This window comes from Cyprinodon tularosa, unplaced genomic scaffold (genome assembly GCF_016077235.1).
Source record: "Cyprinodon tularosa strain WSP-4 unplaced genomic scaffold, ASM1607723v1 ctg1334, whole genome shotgun sequence".
Lineage (NCBI taxonomy): Eukaryota > Metazoa > Chordata > Actinopteri > Cyprinodontiformes > Cyprinodontidae > Cyprinodon > Cyprinodon tularosa.
In genome coordinates, this window is record NW_024038153.1 from 27,546 (window position 1) to 44,079 (window position 16,534).

Below are 16,534 nucleotides of genomic sequence, written 5' to 3' on the forward strand. Positions count from 1 at the left end.
CTCTGTTTGGAGAGGGCACAACCTCGCCGAGGACCAGAATGGCATATAAAGAGGCTGTCAGTCAGCCGAATGGTCGCTGTGGTGCGAACATAGGTGTCCAGCGCTCTGACTGGACACAGAGCTTCGGAAGGGGATGCAGCTCCCCCACTCGTCTACCAGAAGCCATGGTGAGCAGGAAGGCCATCTTAATGGAGAGCTGTTCTAGGTCCACTGCTGCAATCAGCTCAAAGGGTGGGGAATGAAGAGCTTTAAGGACTAAGCCAAGATCCCAGGTAGGAGCCACCAGGCGCCTCGGAGGACGCAAACGTCTGGCGCCCCTCAGGAACAGCGCTATGTCCCTACACCTTCCCACAGAGCAGCCACTGAACCCAGTGTGCCAATGGGAAATGGCAGCCACGTAGACCTTCAAGGTGGAAGGGGACCGACCCCAGTTAAGTAACCCTTGAAGGAAGGCCAGTAAGGGTTGGATGGGAAAACGTATGGGGTCCAGCCCCCTATCGTCACACCAGGCAGAAAAGGCCGCCCATCTTGCAGTGTAAGCAGCCTGGGTGGATGGCGCCCATGCCCAAGTCAGTCATTGTGTGGCCCACCTCACCCCCAAATCGGGAGAAGGCCGGGTTGGACCCTGTAGAGGCCAAAGCGAGAGCTGCAAGCGGTCCGGGTTGGGGTGGAGAACCTGACCCCCCCAGTTGGGACAAGAGGTCCCTCCTGGGTGGGAGGCGCATCGGCGAGCTGTAGCAAAGCCTGCGCAGCAGAGGAAACCAAGTCCTCGCCGGCTAGAATGGGGCTACCAGCAGGAGCTTGTGCCCTTCCTGGAGAACTCGCAGGATGGTCTGGGAAATCAGGCCCAACGGGGGAAAGACATACAGGAGAGTTCTGGGCCAGTCGTGGGCCAGCGCATCGCACCCCAGAGGACAGGAACTGTCTGACAGGGAGAACCAGAGGGTACAGTGGGCCGTGTCTCTGGAAGCGAAGAGATCCGCGCCCGCTCTGCCGAATGTCCCCCAGATGTGATCCACCACCTCGGGGTGGAGCCGCCACTCCCCCGGAAGAGGCGACGTGTGGGAAAGAAAGTCCACAGGTCCGTTGCACCAGCCCGGGATATAGGCCGCCCTGAGACTGGTGAGGCGAGATGAGGCGCATACCAGGAGCCGACGTGTCAGGGACAGCAGTCTTGGGGACCTGGACCCACCTTGGTGGTTGATATGGTAGACCACCGTGGTGTTGTCTGACCAAACCAACACGTGCTTCCCTTGTAATCCTGGAAGAAAGGTCCGGAGCGCATGGGCCACAGCCAGTAGCTCCAGAGCATTGATGTGTTCCCTCTACTCCTGTGAGGACCACACCCCCTGCGCGGTGCGGGTCCGCCAGGTTGCACCCCAATCCAGGATGGAAGCATCCGTATAAACGGCCTCCCTCCGGCATGGGAGGGGGCTGAGCGGAACTCCTCCCACAATGTAGGGCTTGTTTCTCCACGGGGACAGATCGAAGGCAGTGTGACGCAATGCGAATCCGTCTGTGCCTGTGCGCCCGGCGGGTGGGGTCCAGAGCCAAGCCGTTCAGCCACATCTGCAGAGTACCCTGAATTGATAGTGGTGCCCCTGGAACGCAAAGCGGAGAAACCGCCAGTGAACCTGTGCCACGGGAACATGGAAATATGCATCCCTCAGGTCGATTGATGTGAACCAATCGCCCGGGGAGATCGCCTGTAGAACCCCTTTGGTGGTAAGCATGCAGAAGGGCATGTCCCTCAGGTAGGTGTTGAGCCCCCTGAGGTCCAGAACTGGACGGAGATCCCCAGTCTTTTTCGGGACCAGAAAATACGAGTAAAAGCCCCCTGAATCCAGCAGGGGGTCCACAGGCACTTTCTCACCCTTGCCAAGCAGGGCATGTAGCTCGTTGGACAATGCCTGTGCCATCAGAGGGTTGCGGATGGTGGTCATCTGAACCCCTCTGTAAGACGGGGGCCGGCGGCGGAACTGGAGACGGTATCCACTGGCCAGAGTGGAGAGCACCCAAAGATCTGGGGTGCATTCGCTCCAGTAGGAAAGCTGACTCGGGGTAAAATATCCGGCCACCGGCCCCAATGTATCACCTACGGGCCCCTCTGCCCTTCTGAGGCCTAGGGGCGGGCCGAACTGGTTCCGCAGCCCGAAAGGGGTGTGAAGCCCGGGCCCCTGATCGAACTGTCTGGTCCCGAGTGACCCCTGAAACGGGATCTCGAGGCAAGGCTGGGGCACTGGACGAGTGAGAGGAGCGCCGTGCCGAGCCAGAAGCTTCCCAAGCGTTAGATGATGGTCACGCCTATGGAGCCCTGCAAGCTGCTGCCTGGTGAGAGAGGCCTGGGCAGTGCATTCTAGGGTTCCTCTGGGACCACCGGCAAGGCGCGAAGTGTCCGTCTACAGGGTTCCGTGAGTGGCGACTGAGCCAGCCTCACCTGGCACCGGGCACGGACCAGGGTGGACAACGTACGACCCAGCTCCCGAGACATCAAGGCGAAAGCCTGAAGAGACGCATCCAGCATGCCTATAGTCAACTGGTCAGGCGACTGGCCCTCCAGGGCAGATGCGAGACCCAGCAGCAAATGGGAGAGGGAGTTACCAATACGCCCCATCCTAGCCCCTGAGTCGTAGTAGGCTCGGCAAAGCAGGTCGTCCGTGATGCGACACTGCTGCCGTGGACAGCGAGCGCTAGCTCGGAGGGCCTCCTCTGGAGGAACAATAAGGGAGGCAATGCCAGGTTCTCCAGCCGGCATCTGCCCTAAGCAAAACCTTGGGGCCTCCTGCATAGCAACGAGGGCTCTCCCATCTGACGTCGGGCCAGAAAGAGCCTGAGTATCAGACCAGCAAGCATGGAGTTCCCCAATATACTCCTCTGAAGGCGGGACAGCCAGGGTGGCCGTCCCAGTCTCACGGCACCTAAAAAAGGCGCCGGAGGTGGGAGGCTGGGCCTGTCAAGAATCCACCTGTAGCAGTGCCAGGGCAGCTCTCACAGCAGTGGCCACCGGCTCCCCCATGCCTCCCATAGAGATGCTCGATTCAGCATCTGACCCCCGTGGGCTACGTACCCGGGGTTCCACTCGGAAAAGGGTGTCAGAAGCCGCCGACGAGAGGGCATCCTCATTTAGGCCTGAAGCCTCATCGGTAGCCGGAGACTAAACCAACCCCTGATCAGGGGGAGGTTGTAAGGACTGGAGCAGAGCCTTCATCTGGGCCAGCTCGGAGGACAGCTGATCCACCCTTGAAGACAGCCCACCGTCCGACTGGCGGGGCTTCTTTGCCGCCGTAAACAGAACATCTGTTGCGGAACATTTGGGGTGTACCCACTGGCCAGGGGGCAACTGTTCCTCATGAGAGCCCATCCAGGGTATGGTCTGTTCAACTGAGGACAGCCGGGCCAGCCGCGCCGCATGGGGGAGAATGCTGCAATTGGAGCAGGTGGCATCGGTAAGTGCCTCCTTTAGGAGGTCAACACCCAGACAAGGAGGGCACAGGTCATGACCATCCTCAGGCTGCAGAGGGGCCAAGCAGGTGGAACAAGACAGATGTTCCATATCCTGGTGCTAGCTCAACAGGGCAGAAGTCGCCCCTAGTGAGGTAAATGCAAACAGCAACTGGCTGTTTCAGATATGACAAACCAAGGAACTCGGCACGGGCCGAAAACGCCACTGGCGAGGTAAATAAATGAGAAGCATCAGCTGTGAAAACCACCAGCTGCCAAACTAAACACAGCGGGGCGAGACGCCACGCGCGGGGTTAGGAAAAGGAACGAAAAAACAGACTCACCGCACACCAGATGAGATCCGTAAACCGTCACTCGCGCAGTCCCTGGAGGGCAAGCACGCCCGCAGCTCCGATCACAAATGATCACGGGGCTACTAGCAGCAAGCCGACGGAGGAAGCGGTTTATTCAGAAAAACTCACGTGTCTGTAGAAAGAAAACCGCTCACAACAAACCTGCATGCGAGAAGGTGAGAAGGACTGAACTACCGGTGTCACGTGCCTATATAGGCTTCCGCTAATCACCGGTAGGTCACAGGTGACTTTGTTGATACTAATTCTCGACCTGTGCAAGCGCAAGAGTGATCATTCAGTGCTTTAAGCACCGCCTCTGGCGGTCAGTAGGCATGAAATAGAACAAAGGTTTAGACAGCTACTGCTGGTTAGGTGAAGGAAACTACTTGGCTAAAGGCTAAGGGCAGCAGCTTTGCTAAAGGCTAAGGGCAGCAGCTTGGCTAAAGGCAGCAGCTTGGCTCAAGGCTAAGGGCAACAGCTTGGCTAAAGGCTAAGGGCAGCAGCTTGGCTAAAGGCAGCAGCTTGGCTCAAGGCTAAGGGCAGCAGCTTGGCTAAAGACTAAGGGCTAAAGGCTAAAGGCAGCAGCTTGGCTAAAGGCTAAAGGCAGCAGCTTGGCTAAAGGCTAAGGGCAGCAGCTTGGCTCATGCTAAAGGCAGCAGCTTGGCTCAAGGCTAAGGGCAGCAGCTTGGCTCAAGGCTAAGGGCAGCAGCTTGGCTCAAGGCTTAGGGCAGCATCTTGGCTCAAGGCTAAAGGCAGCAGCTTGGCTCAAGGCTAAGGGCAGCAGCTTGGCTCAAGACTAAGGGCAGCAGCTTGGCTAAAGACTAAGGGCAGCAGCTTGGCTAAAGACTAAGGGCAGCAGCTTGGCTAAAGACTAAGGGCAGCAGCTTGGCTCAAGGCTAAAGGCAGCAGCTTGGCTTAAGGCTAAAGGCAGCAGCTGGGCTTAAGGCTAAAGGCAGCAGCTGGGCTTAAGGCTAAAGGCAGCAGCTGGGCTTAAGGCTAAAGGCAGCAGCTGGGCTAAAGGCTAAGGGCTAAGGCTAGGTAACAGCTCTTCCCTGGAGAGCCACAACATGTCTACTACTTTTTCAGAAGTCTCAAACTAGGCAGCTGTTGAGCTTCTGCCCACCATGCTTTAGCTCAGAACTTTTCTTTTCTTCTTTACTGCTTTTTCTATTTGCTCTTTTTTTTTAACTAGCTCAAAGTTTAAACTGTGTTCAGGTTGTTGGTGTTGCTCCCAGATTAGCGGCGGTCCCCGGCACCGGTTCTGGCCCTGAACAGGGGAAGCGTCCTCACACTGAGGCTGACCGCCGAGCAGACACTAAAGTGGAGCCAGTGATGACCGTCAGTCAGGTGAGTCTCAGACCTGCAGCACCTGTGGTCCCAGGTGTGCCTAAACCATGGGGTAGTTCAGACGTCGATGCAGCTAAAGTCCCTAACTTTATGAAGCATCTGAAAATAAACTTTTAATTTCCCCTGTAGGAGACTCTGGAAAGTGTGAAGAAGTGTAAGAACTTCCTGATAACTCTGATCAAGCTGGCATCCGGTGATAACAGGTCTTCCAACATGGCCGACAACGTCAGACGACTGGTCCGGAATCTGCTGGTGCTCATGCCGCCTCCATCCAACCTGTTTATCATCCGTGTTTAACTGGCTGTTGAACAGACCAGTCCTTTCAGAAGGTTGGCCATCATTGACTCATACATCCTTTATAATTTATCATCCTGCAGGAAGGGAAGCTGGAAGCCGAGGAGTTTACCGAGCAGCTCTATAAGGAGCTGAAGTCCACTCCTCAGCCCTGTTTGGTTCCTTTCCTAAAGGTACCTGAATGGACCTAAATATCTCTACTAAGTTCCTGCAGACGGAGATTTAAATGTTTTTCTACATTTTCTTGATGTTCCTAGAAAAGCTAGACTTTGCCCAGATTAGCGTTGGTTCAGATTAGCTGCTCCTCATGATTGATTTCTCCTTTTGCTGCAGAAAAGCCTTCCTGCTGTCCGCTGGCTCACTGCAGATCCTCAGCTCTTCATTCAGAAAGCTTCCTCACATCCTCCGGGACCTCCTCCCATCAAGCAGCCCGCGCCTCCTTCAGGCATGACCACCAGCCAGCAGGTGACCACACGGCTTCTTCTTCTATTTTTTAATGGCGGATGGCAAACAAAGGTGCATTACCGCCACCTTCCAGATTGGAGTATGGATCAGACAATCTATTATATTCTCCCTAAAATGCCCGTTCATCTTAGAAAACTAAAAATACTCCCAAAAACTACATCCCCAGATGACCTTTAAAACAATTCCCTTATATCTAGTTTATTTTTATTCCTGCCTAACTCTCTACGCAACATCTCTCTTTCCTGAGTATATTGATTGATTGATTGATCATTTATTTCGAACACTTAATAAAAAGCAAATATTAGTAAATTAATAAAGTCATACAAAACAAAAAAAAAAAAGAAGAAAAAGAAAAAAAAAAAACATATGTACATCCCATCATGTTCGAAAAGGAGTAGGAAGAAGTAATAAAACTTATTAAATCCTACCCCTGTTCTATATTAACATCTACCAATGTTTAAGCATACATACACATCTATATATACACACACACACACACACATACATATATACATATATATATATATATACATACACATACTCATAGATACCTATACATATATATACACACATGCATACTTACACATACACCCGTATCTCAAACACATACACACATACATGCATATACATACACACCCCAATTACTATAGACAGTATACACATATCTCTATCTACGTAAACGTATATTCATACATATCCATAAACCAAAAAACCCTTTTCTCTCACACTTTTTTTTATTTTTTATTATTTCATCTCTCTTGACTTCTTATCGATTTTAATTCATAGTGGCAGAGCAAGTTCTATTCCCCCTCAAGCCCCCTCCTCCCTGTATCTTGTAAAAATCATTTGTTTATATTTGTTTTTAAACTGGTTGATGTTTGGACATTGCTTCAAATCCATGCTCAGTCTGTTCCATAGCCTCACTCCACTATTTGTTATACAAAATCTTTTCCTTGCAGTTCTGTATCTTTGAATCTTAAAATTAGTTATCTCCCTTAAATCATACCCCCCCTCTCTCTCATAAAACAAATTTGTCAAGTGACTTGGTAATAGCTTATTTCTAGCTTTAAATAGAAATTGTGCCGTTTGGAATTCTATCATATCATAAAGCTTCATGATTTTAGACATTATAAATAGTGTCTTGGTGTGTTCTCGATATCCAACTTTATGAATTATTCTCATGGCTCTTTTTTGCAATATAAACAGTGGCTCTAGTGAACTTTTATATGTGCTTCCCCATACCTCTATACAGTAAATTAAATGAGGTAAGACCAAAGAACAGAACAGAGCATGGAGTGATTTGTAATCTAAAAAATATCTTACTTTGGCTATTACAGAGATGCTTTTAGATATTTTAGTGCTGATGTATTTAATATGAGACTTCCAGCAAATCTTGTCATTTATTATCACCCCGAGAAATTTAGTTTCATATACTTTCTCTATATCAACCCCTCCTATCTGTACCCGTGCATGATGATTTATTTTTTTGTTACCAAATATCATATATTTTGTTTTACTCAAATTTAGTGACAGTTTATTTTTATTTAGCCAGTATTTAATATTAATGAATTCTGAGGTGATAGTGTCCAAAAGTTGCTGTAAATTCTCACCTGATCCTATTATATTTGTGTCATCCGCAAATAAAATAAATTTGAGTTTTTGTGATATCTTATCTATATTTATTACATTCTACAGTTACAGTTTCTAATTTCCCACAAATACAACACCCTGTATTATGCTTATTCATTATTTTAAGAGTACTATTTAATCCTGTATGTCTGAATCTTATCCTAGATATATCTTCTTCTTTTTTAATTCTATTACATTTTCTTGATTCTCTAACCTTTTTTTGAATACTATAATAAAATCTAGCATTCCCTCCTTTATCCCACTGTTCTTGCCAATTCTTCTTGAAATTCATTTTAATAATAGTCTTTAACTCATTTTTACTTATGTTAATGTTTAAATCAACATCCTTTTTTACAGCACTCTTAGATAAAACTATCAGCTAACTCATTACCTATAAAACCACTGTGAGCAGGAATCCTTGATTCTGAATTACTTTCTGGAATACTTATTAATGCACAACTTCAACCACAGGGCTTTTCTAACTGGGCAGCTTTTCATTGGGGGTTAAGCTAGGGTGACCATATTTTCATTTGGGAAAACCAGGACACCTTGGAGCGGGGTGGGGTTGATTGAAAGAACAAATGTCTCATCATCTGGATTTGCTCCGTGATCAAAGGAAATGTTACTTGGCGCAGAACAGTGGTGAAAATTGGAAGTTCAGTTTAATATAATACAACTCTGTGAATAGTTCCGTCTGAAATGAATGAAAATAGTTGTTTTAATGGTTATTGAGTCAGATATTTGGCGGTAATGTTGAGTTTGGCTGTAATTTAAGGACAGATTCTAATAAATCTGCAGAGTGGGGACTATAAATCTGATAGGAGTTTAATTTTTTTATTGTTGTTTTGCACAATATGCTTAACTAAGTATTTTTTGTTGTTGAATATTAAAGATTTTGCAGATTTTTTTTATACATACATTGTTTAGATTTACTTAAATATTTCTACCCCTTTTATAGAATAGAATAGAAAATCCCTTTATTGTCCCACAATGGGGAAATTTACAGCAGCAGAAAGATTATTGAAAATGGTCACACAAATGAGGACCTTAGAAAAATGTATAAGAATAACATAATAGGGAAGAGTTAAAATATAAACAATAAAATCCTGTAAAGTGTTTTAACAATATAAAACTGGAGAATTAATAACCAATATGCAGCTATGGACATTTTTACAGTGATGGATTTGAAAATAGCAGCAACATCAGAGATGTGCAGAATGACAGCAGCAGGTTATTTAACTGACTAAGGTAGAAATCATTACATTTGATTTTATTTGTTCCTGCTCCCGGTGGTTGGAACCTTTATTCCACTCTGGATTCTTGTGAGTGTAGTCTTTGTTCGCTTTAACTTTTTTAAAAATAAATAAATAAACAAACAGTTTTGAAAACCTCGTTATTCATTCTTTTCCTGCTTTGTGTGTCAACTTTCACGGTTGCTAAGCAACAGAGCATACGCCGGTAAAACCCGCCGAAGGGAGGACCTGTTCGAATTTACAGCCAAAACTCTTCCGGTCTCCTTATTTTCAAGGACTTTGAAGGATCCAGTCTAGGTAGACCGCGTCCTTGGAGGATGCAGCCCAGGATTTCGAACAGAGCCTCTGATTAAGAACAGGGCTGCCCGCACTGACGCTGCTCAGGGATTACGTCACACGGAGCGTCGTGCGCAGTGAAATCAGGACATTTCCTCACTTTCTAAAAAAAACCCGGGACGCCCGGGACAGGACGTGAAATACGGACGTTTGGTCACCCTAGTTAAGCAAATATCAGAAAAACTTCGATTCATTCATTATTGGTGAACATAAATAGCTGTTCATACATCAGGTTGCATAAAACGGTAAATAGGGAAACATTAGTCCTGATGGTCCATCTAACCAAGATGAAACCAATATGCAGGGAAACTGGGAGTACTGGGCCGCTCAGACCAATAAATAACTTCCATTATTCCAGACTCATTTATTTTCAGCATCTGATTGTTTTGTTTTATTTGTAAAAATGACAGGATTCTGTGTTAGATCAGTCTTCACACCGTAGGTCACATGACGCCTCCCCCTGTAAACCCCACCGTAGGGCTGAGTTTATGACCTTTAACCTCCAGTTTAACAAACGTCACTGCATGCAGTCGCTATAGCATCTAATAGGGCTGAGTTTATGACCTTTAACCTCCAGTTTAACAAACGTCACTGCATGCAGTCGCTATAGCATCTAATAGGGCTGAGTTTATGACCTTTAACCTCCAGTTTAACAAACGTCACTGCATGCAGTCGCTATAGCATCTAATAGGGCTGAGTTTAGACCTTTTAACCCCAGGTTTTTAAAAAAAACGTCCCCTGCATGCCAAATTTATAAAAGCATCCCAAAAAGGGCTGAGTTTATGACCCTTTAAAATCCAGTTTAACAAAAAGTTTAATTTCATGCAGTCGCTATAAACATTTTAAAATGGCTGAGTTTTTGAAACCCTTTTTCCTCCATTTTAAAAAAACGTCACGCATGCAGTTTGCTTTTAGCTCTAATTTGGGCTGAGTTTTGACCTTTTAAAAACCCCATTTTTAAAAAACGTCACTGCATTTTCAGTCGCTATTTGCATCTTATATGGCTGGTTTATGACCTTTAACCCCAGTTTAAAAAATTATCACTGCATGCCCCCCGCTATAGCATTAATGGGGTGAGTTTTGACCTTTTTCCTCCCGTTTTTAAAAAACGTCACTGCCAAAGCAGGCCGGGTAAAATCTAAAAAAAGGGGTTAGTTTATGACCCTTTTTAACCCCCAGGTTTAACAAACGTCAACCGCAAAGCTTTGCTATAGCATCTAATTTGGCTGAAAGGGGTTAAAGAACCCTTTAAAACCCCCATTTAAAAAAAAAACGTCAATGCATTTCATCGCTATAGCATCTAATATGGGGTGAGTTTATACCTTTTAAACCTTTCCCGTTTAACCCAAAAATCATGCATGCAGTCGCTATAGCAACTAATTTTGGGTTGGGGTTTATACCTTTTAAACCCCCAGTTTTAAAAAAATTTACTGCATGCAGTCGCTTAATTTGCATTAATAGGGCTGAGTTTATGACCTTTTTAACCTCCAGTTTTAAAAAACGTCACGCATGCCAAATCCTATAGCACTAATATGGCTGATTTATGCCTTTAACCTTTCCCGTTTAAAAAAACGTCACTTTCATTCGGTCTTTACATTTTAATAGGGCCCGAGTTTATGGGCCTTTTTAAACCCCCAGGGTTTAAAAAAACGTCACTGCAAAGCAGGGCGCTTTTAGCAACTAAAAGGGTGGGGTTTTTGACCTTTCCCCCTCCAGTTTTTAAAAAAACGTCACTGCATGCAGTGCTTAAAAGACTTTTATGGGTGGTTTATGACCTTTTTAAAACCCCAGTTTTTAAAAAAACGTCACTGCATGCAGTCGCTATAGCATCTAAAGGGGTGAGTTTATGACCTTTAAAAACCCCCCAGTTTAACAAAAGTCACTGCATGCAGGCCCCTTTTGCACAATAAAGCTGAGTTTTTGACCTTTAACCTCCAGTTTTTTAAAAAACGTCTCTTTAGCAGTCCCCTAAAAGCTCTAATTTTGGCTGAGGGTTTTTGCCTTTAACCTTTCCCGTTTAAAAAAACGTCACTGCCCTTTCAGTTTGCTATAGCATTAAAAAGGGTGAGTTTTTTGACCTTTTAAAACCCCCAGTTTTAAACAAACGTCACTGCTTTTCAGTCGCTATAGCATCTTAAAATTTTTTGAGGGTTTTTGACCTTTTAAACCCCCAAATTTAACCCAAAAGTCACGCATGGGAGTCCCCATAAACTTCTAAAATGGCTGAGTTTTTTTGACCTTTAACCTCCAGTTTTAAAAAATGCACCATGCAGGGCGCATAAAAGGCATCTAATTTTTTTGGGGTGGTTTAAAAGTTTTTAACCACCTCCAGTTTGCAAACTCACTGCATGCCCTTTTGCTAAAAAGCAAACTAAATTTGGGTGAGTTTTTTAAAGACCTTTAAAACCTTTCCGTTAACAAAACGCACTGCATGCAGGGCGCTTTTAGCATCTAATTTGGGTGAGTTTTTTGACCTTTAACCCCCAGTTTTAAAAAACGTCCCTGCAAAGGGAGTCGCTATTTTGCATTCCCAATGGGGCTGGTTTTTTTACCTTTTTAAACCCCCCATTTTAACAAAGCACTGCATTTTCAGTCGCTTTTTTAGAATCAAAAATGGTGGTTTTTTACCTTTACCTCCAGGTTTTAAAAAAGTCCCCTGCAAGGGAGTCGCTTTTTAGCATCTAATAGGGGTGGTTTTGACCTTTAACCTCCAGTTTAAACCAAAAAGTCACTGCACAGTCCGGTTTTTAGCATCAAAAATTTGGCCCGAGTTTATGACCCTTTTAAACCTCCCGTTTAACAAACGTAAATGCATGCAGTCGCTATTTTGGGTCTAAAAGGGGTGAGTTATGAATTTAACCTCCAGTTTTTAAAAAACGTCACTGCATGCGTCGTTTTTAGCATCACATGGCTGGTTTATGACCTTTAACCCCCAGTTAACAAACGTTTACTGCAAGCAGTCGCTTTTAAACATCTAATTTTGGGGTCATTTTAGACCTTTTAACCCCCAGTTTTTTTCAAAAGTCACTGAATCAGTCGCTATAGCATTTTAAAAAGGGGCTTAGTTTATGACCCCTTTAAAACCCCCAGTTTTAAAAAAACGTACTGCCTGCAGTTTTGCTATAGGGATCTAATTTGGGCTGAGTTTTAAAAGACCTTTTTAAACCTTTCCCGTTTTAAAAAACGTCACGGGTGCAGTCGCTTAAAGATCTAAAAGGGCTGAAATTTATGGGCCTTTTTAAACCCCCAGTTTTAAAAAAACGTCACTGATGCAGGGCCCCTATACATCTAATAGGGCTGAGTTTAACCTTTAACCCCCCAGTTTAAAAAAAACTCACGGGATGCAGTCGCTATAGCCATCTAAAAATTTGGGTGAGTTTATGACTTTAACCTCCAGTTTAACAAACGGGACTTCATGCAGTCGCTATAATCTAATTGGCTGGTTTATTTACCTTTTAACCTCCAGTTTTTAAAAAACCCACACATGGGGCAGTCGCTTTTAAACATCTAATAAAGGCTGAGTTTATGACCTTTTTAAAATCCCGGTTTTTAAAAAATGTCAATTTCATGCATTTGCTAAAAGCCCTCTAAAAGGGGTGAGTTTATGACCTTTTAAACCCCAAAATTTAACAAAAAGTCCCCTGCATGCAGTCGCTATAGCATCTAATAAAGGGGTGAGTTTAAATTACCTTTTTAACCCCCAGTTTTTAAAAAACGGGCACTGAAAGCAGTCGCTATAGCATCTAATAAAGGGGTGAGGGTTTAAGACCTTTAAACCCCCGTTTAACAAAGTCACTGCATGCGTCGCCTTTTTGATCTTTAAAAGGGATGAGTTTTTTGGGCCTTTTTAACCTCCCGTTTTTAAAAAAAAAATCACTGCCCTGCAGTCCGGGATTTGCATCAAAAATTTGGCTAGTTTAATGACCTTTAACCTTTCCGTTTAAAAAAATGTCACTGCTGCAAATCGCTTTAAGGGACTAATAGGGGTGAGTTTTTTGACCTTTAAAACCCCCCGTTTAGGGAAAGTCACTTTCATGCCGTCGCTATAGAATCTAATAGGGCTGAGGGTTTAAAGACCTTTAACCTCCGTTTTAAAAAAATTTTCCCGCCCTGGGGGAGTCGCTATAGCCCTTTATTTTTTTTGGGTGAGTTTAAAAGACCCTTTAACCTTTCCCGTTTAACAAACTTTAATGCATGCCCGTCGCCCCATTTGTTTTAAAGGGGCTGGTTTTTTGACCTTTTAACCCCCCAGTTTTTTCCCAAAAGTCAAATGCATGCAGGGGTATAAGCATTTAAATTTGGCTGAAATTTTTTACCTTTAACCTCCAGTTTAAACCCAAAAGTCCTGCATTTTCAGTTTCCCCCATTTGGCATCTAATTTGGGGGGGAGTTTATGACCCTTTAAAACCCCCAGTTTAACCCAAAAGTCACTGCCCTCAGTCGCTATAGCATCTAATAAAGGGGGGGAGTTTATGACCTTTAACCTCCCCGGGTTTTAAAAAAGTCACGCATGGGAGTGCTATGATTAATATGGCTGAGTTTATGACCCTTTTTAACCCCCCAGTTTTAAAAAAACTTTCCCCGCATGCAGTCGCTAAGCAAACTAATATGGGTGAGTTTTTTGAACCCTTTTAACCCCCCCGTTTTTAAAAAACCGTTTACTGCATGGGGAGTCGGCTTTTTTAGCATCTAATAGGGGTTAGTTTATTTACCTTTTAACCCCCCAGTTTAAACAAACGTCACTTGATGCAGTCGCTATAGCATCTAATTTGGGCTGAGGGTTTTGAAATTTTAACCTCCTTTTAAAAAAACGTCACTGCATGGGAGTCGCTTAGCATTAATTTGGTGAGGGTTTTTGGGCCTTTTTTAAACCTTTCCCGTTTTAAAAAAACGTCACTGCATGCAAATCGCTATACATTTAAAAGGGTGAGTTTATTTACCCTTTTAACCTCCAGTTTAAAAAGTCACTGCCCCTGGCCCCGTCGCTATAGCAAACAAATATTGGGGTGAAATTTATGACCTTTTTACCTTCCCGTTTAACAAACGTCACTGCATGCAGTCCCCTATTTCATTTAAAAATGGCTGGTTTTTATTACCTTTAACCTCCAGTTTTAAACAAACTCACTGCTTTTAGTCCGGGGTATAAACTCTAATATGGCTGAGTTTATGAAACCCTTTAAAAACCCCCAGTTTTAAAAAACGTTTACTGCATGCAGTCGCTTAAAAATCTAATATGGCTGAGTTTTTTTGGCCCCTTTTTTCCCCCAGTTTTTTAAAAAACGTCACTGCAGGAGTCGTTTTAGCATCTTTAAAAGGGGTGAGTTTTTTGCCTTTAACCCCCAAGTTTAACAAAAAGTTCCCCTGAATGCAGTCGCTATAGCCAAACTTTTTTTTGGCTGGTTTTTGACCTTTAACCTCCAATTTAAAAAAACGTCACTGCATGCGTCGCTTTTAGCATAAATATGGGTGAGTTTATGAATTTAACCCCCAAATTTTAAAAAATGTTCCCCTGCATGCAGTGCTTTTTGCATCTAATAGGGGGGGTTTATGACCCTTTTAAACCCCCATTTTTGCAAAAGTCACTGCTTTCAGTCGTATAGCATCTAAAAAGGGGTTTAATTTATGACCCTTTAAACCCCCAGTTTAAAAAAGGGACTGGGATGCAGGGCCCCTATAAAAATCTAATATGGTGAGTTTAACCCTTTTAAACCCCCAGTTAACAAACGTCACTGCATGCAGTCGCTATGCATCTAATGGGGCGAGTTTATGACCTTTAACCCCCCGGGTTTTAACAAAAACCATGCTTTCATTTGCAATAGCATCTAATTTTGGGTGAGGGTTATGACCTTTAAAACCTTTCCCTTTTTAAAAAATTTTCACTGCAAAGCAGTCGCTATTTGCTCTAATAGTGGGGGAGTTTATGACCTTTAAAAACCCCCGTTTAACAAACGTCCCTGCATGCGTCGCCCATACATCTAATTGGTGAGTTTTTGCCTTTAACCCCCAAATTTAACAAAAGTCACTGCATGCCAAATCGCTATTTGCATCTAATTTGGGTATTTTTTACCTTTAACCCCCAGTTTAACAAACTCAATGCCCTGCATCGCTATAGCCCTCTAACATGGTGAGTTTTTGACCCTTTTAACCCCCAGTTTTAAAAAACCCTCACTGCATGGGAGTCGCTATACATCTAATAGGGGGTCATTTTTTGACCTTTTAACCCCCAGTTTAACAAACGTCACTGCATGCAGTCGGCCTTTTAGCAACTAAAGGGCCCGAGTTTATACCTTTAAAACCCCCGTTTAAAAAAAACGCACTGCATTTCAGTGCTATAGCATCTAATAGGGCTGAGTTTATGACCTTTAACCTCCATTTAACAAACGTCCTGCCCTTTCAGTCCCCTTAAGCATTAATGGGGGTGAGTTTTAAAGACCTTTTAACCTCCCGTTTTTAACAAAAGCACTGCATGCAGTCGCTTTTTAAAGGGATCTAATTTTGGGCTGGTTTTTGACCTTTAAAACCCCCAGTTTAACCAAAAAGTCACTGCATGCAGGGCGCTATTGCACTAAAGGTGAGTTTATGACCTTTTAAACCCCCAGTTTAAAAAAAGTCACTGCATTCAGGGGCCTTTTTGGGATCTAAAATGGCTGAGTTTATGACCTTTAACCCCCAAGGGGTTTTAAAAAATTTTCACTGCAAAGCAGTCGCTATAGCATCTAATTTGGGGTAGTTTTTTGACCTTTTAACCCCCAAGTTTTTCCAAAAAGTACTGCATTTCAGTTTGCTTTTTAGCATCTAATTGGGTTTAGTTTATGACCTTTAACCCCAGTTTTTAAAAAACGTCACTGCATTTAGTCGCTTTTAGCATCTAATTGGGCTTCCCTTTTTTACCTTTTTTCCCCCCAGGGTTTAAAAAACATCACTGCATGCATCCTATAGCATCAAAAAAGGGTGAGTTTATGACCTTTTAAAAACCCCCAGTTTAACAAATGGGAAAATGCATGCAAATCCCCCCTATAGCATTTTAATTGGGGTGGGGTTTAAAGACCTTTTAAAAACCCTTTAAATTTTAACCCAAAAGTAAATGCAATGCAGTCGCTTTAGCTTTTTAATAGGGTGAGTTTATGAACCCTTTTAACCCCCCCCAGGTTTTTAAAAAATTTGGGCACTGCATGCAGTCCTTAAACATCTTAAAAGGGCTGGGTTTAAGACCTTTTTAAACCCCCAGTTTTTAAACAAACGTCACCGCATGCAGTCCCCTATTTTCCAACTTAAAATGGCTGAGGGTTTTTTCCTTTAACCCTCCAGGGTTTTAAACCCAAACTTTACTGCATGCAGTCGCTTAGCATTTTAATTTTGGGGCTGAGTTTAAGAAACCCTTTAAACCTCAAGTTTAAAAAAACGTCACTTCATGCC

At 44.1% G+C, this 16,534-nt stretch overlaps 1 protein-coding gene across 1 annotated transcript in view; it reads left to right on the top strand.

The window, feature by feature from the left end:
* LOC119778455 (transcription initiation factor TFIID subunit 4-like) overlaps nt 1-16,534 on the top strand; it is a 75,214-nt gene that overhangs the window by 24,839 nt on the left and 33,841 nt on the right. The window contains exons 5-8 of the mRNA XM_038277669.1: nt 5,010-5,141; nt 5,271-5,393; nt 5,519-5,608; nt 5,769-5,900. Coding sequence (XP_038133597.1) covers nt 5,010-5,141; nt 5,271-5,393; nt 5,519-5,608; nt 5,769-5,900 — 477 coding nt within the window. The remainder of the gene's footprint in view (nt 1-5,009; nt 5,142-5,270; nt 5,394-5,518; nt 5,609-5,768; nt 5,901-16,534) is intronic.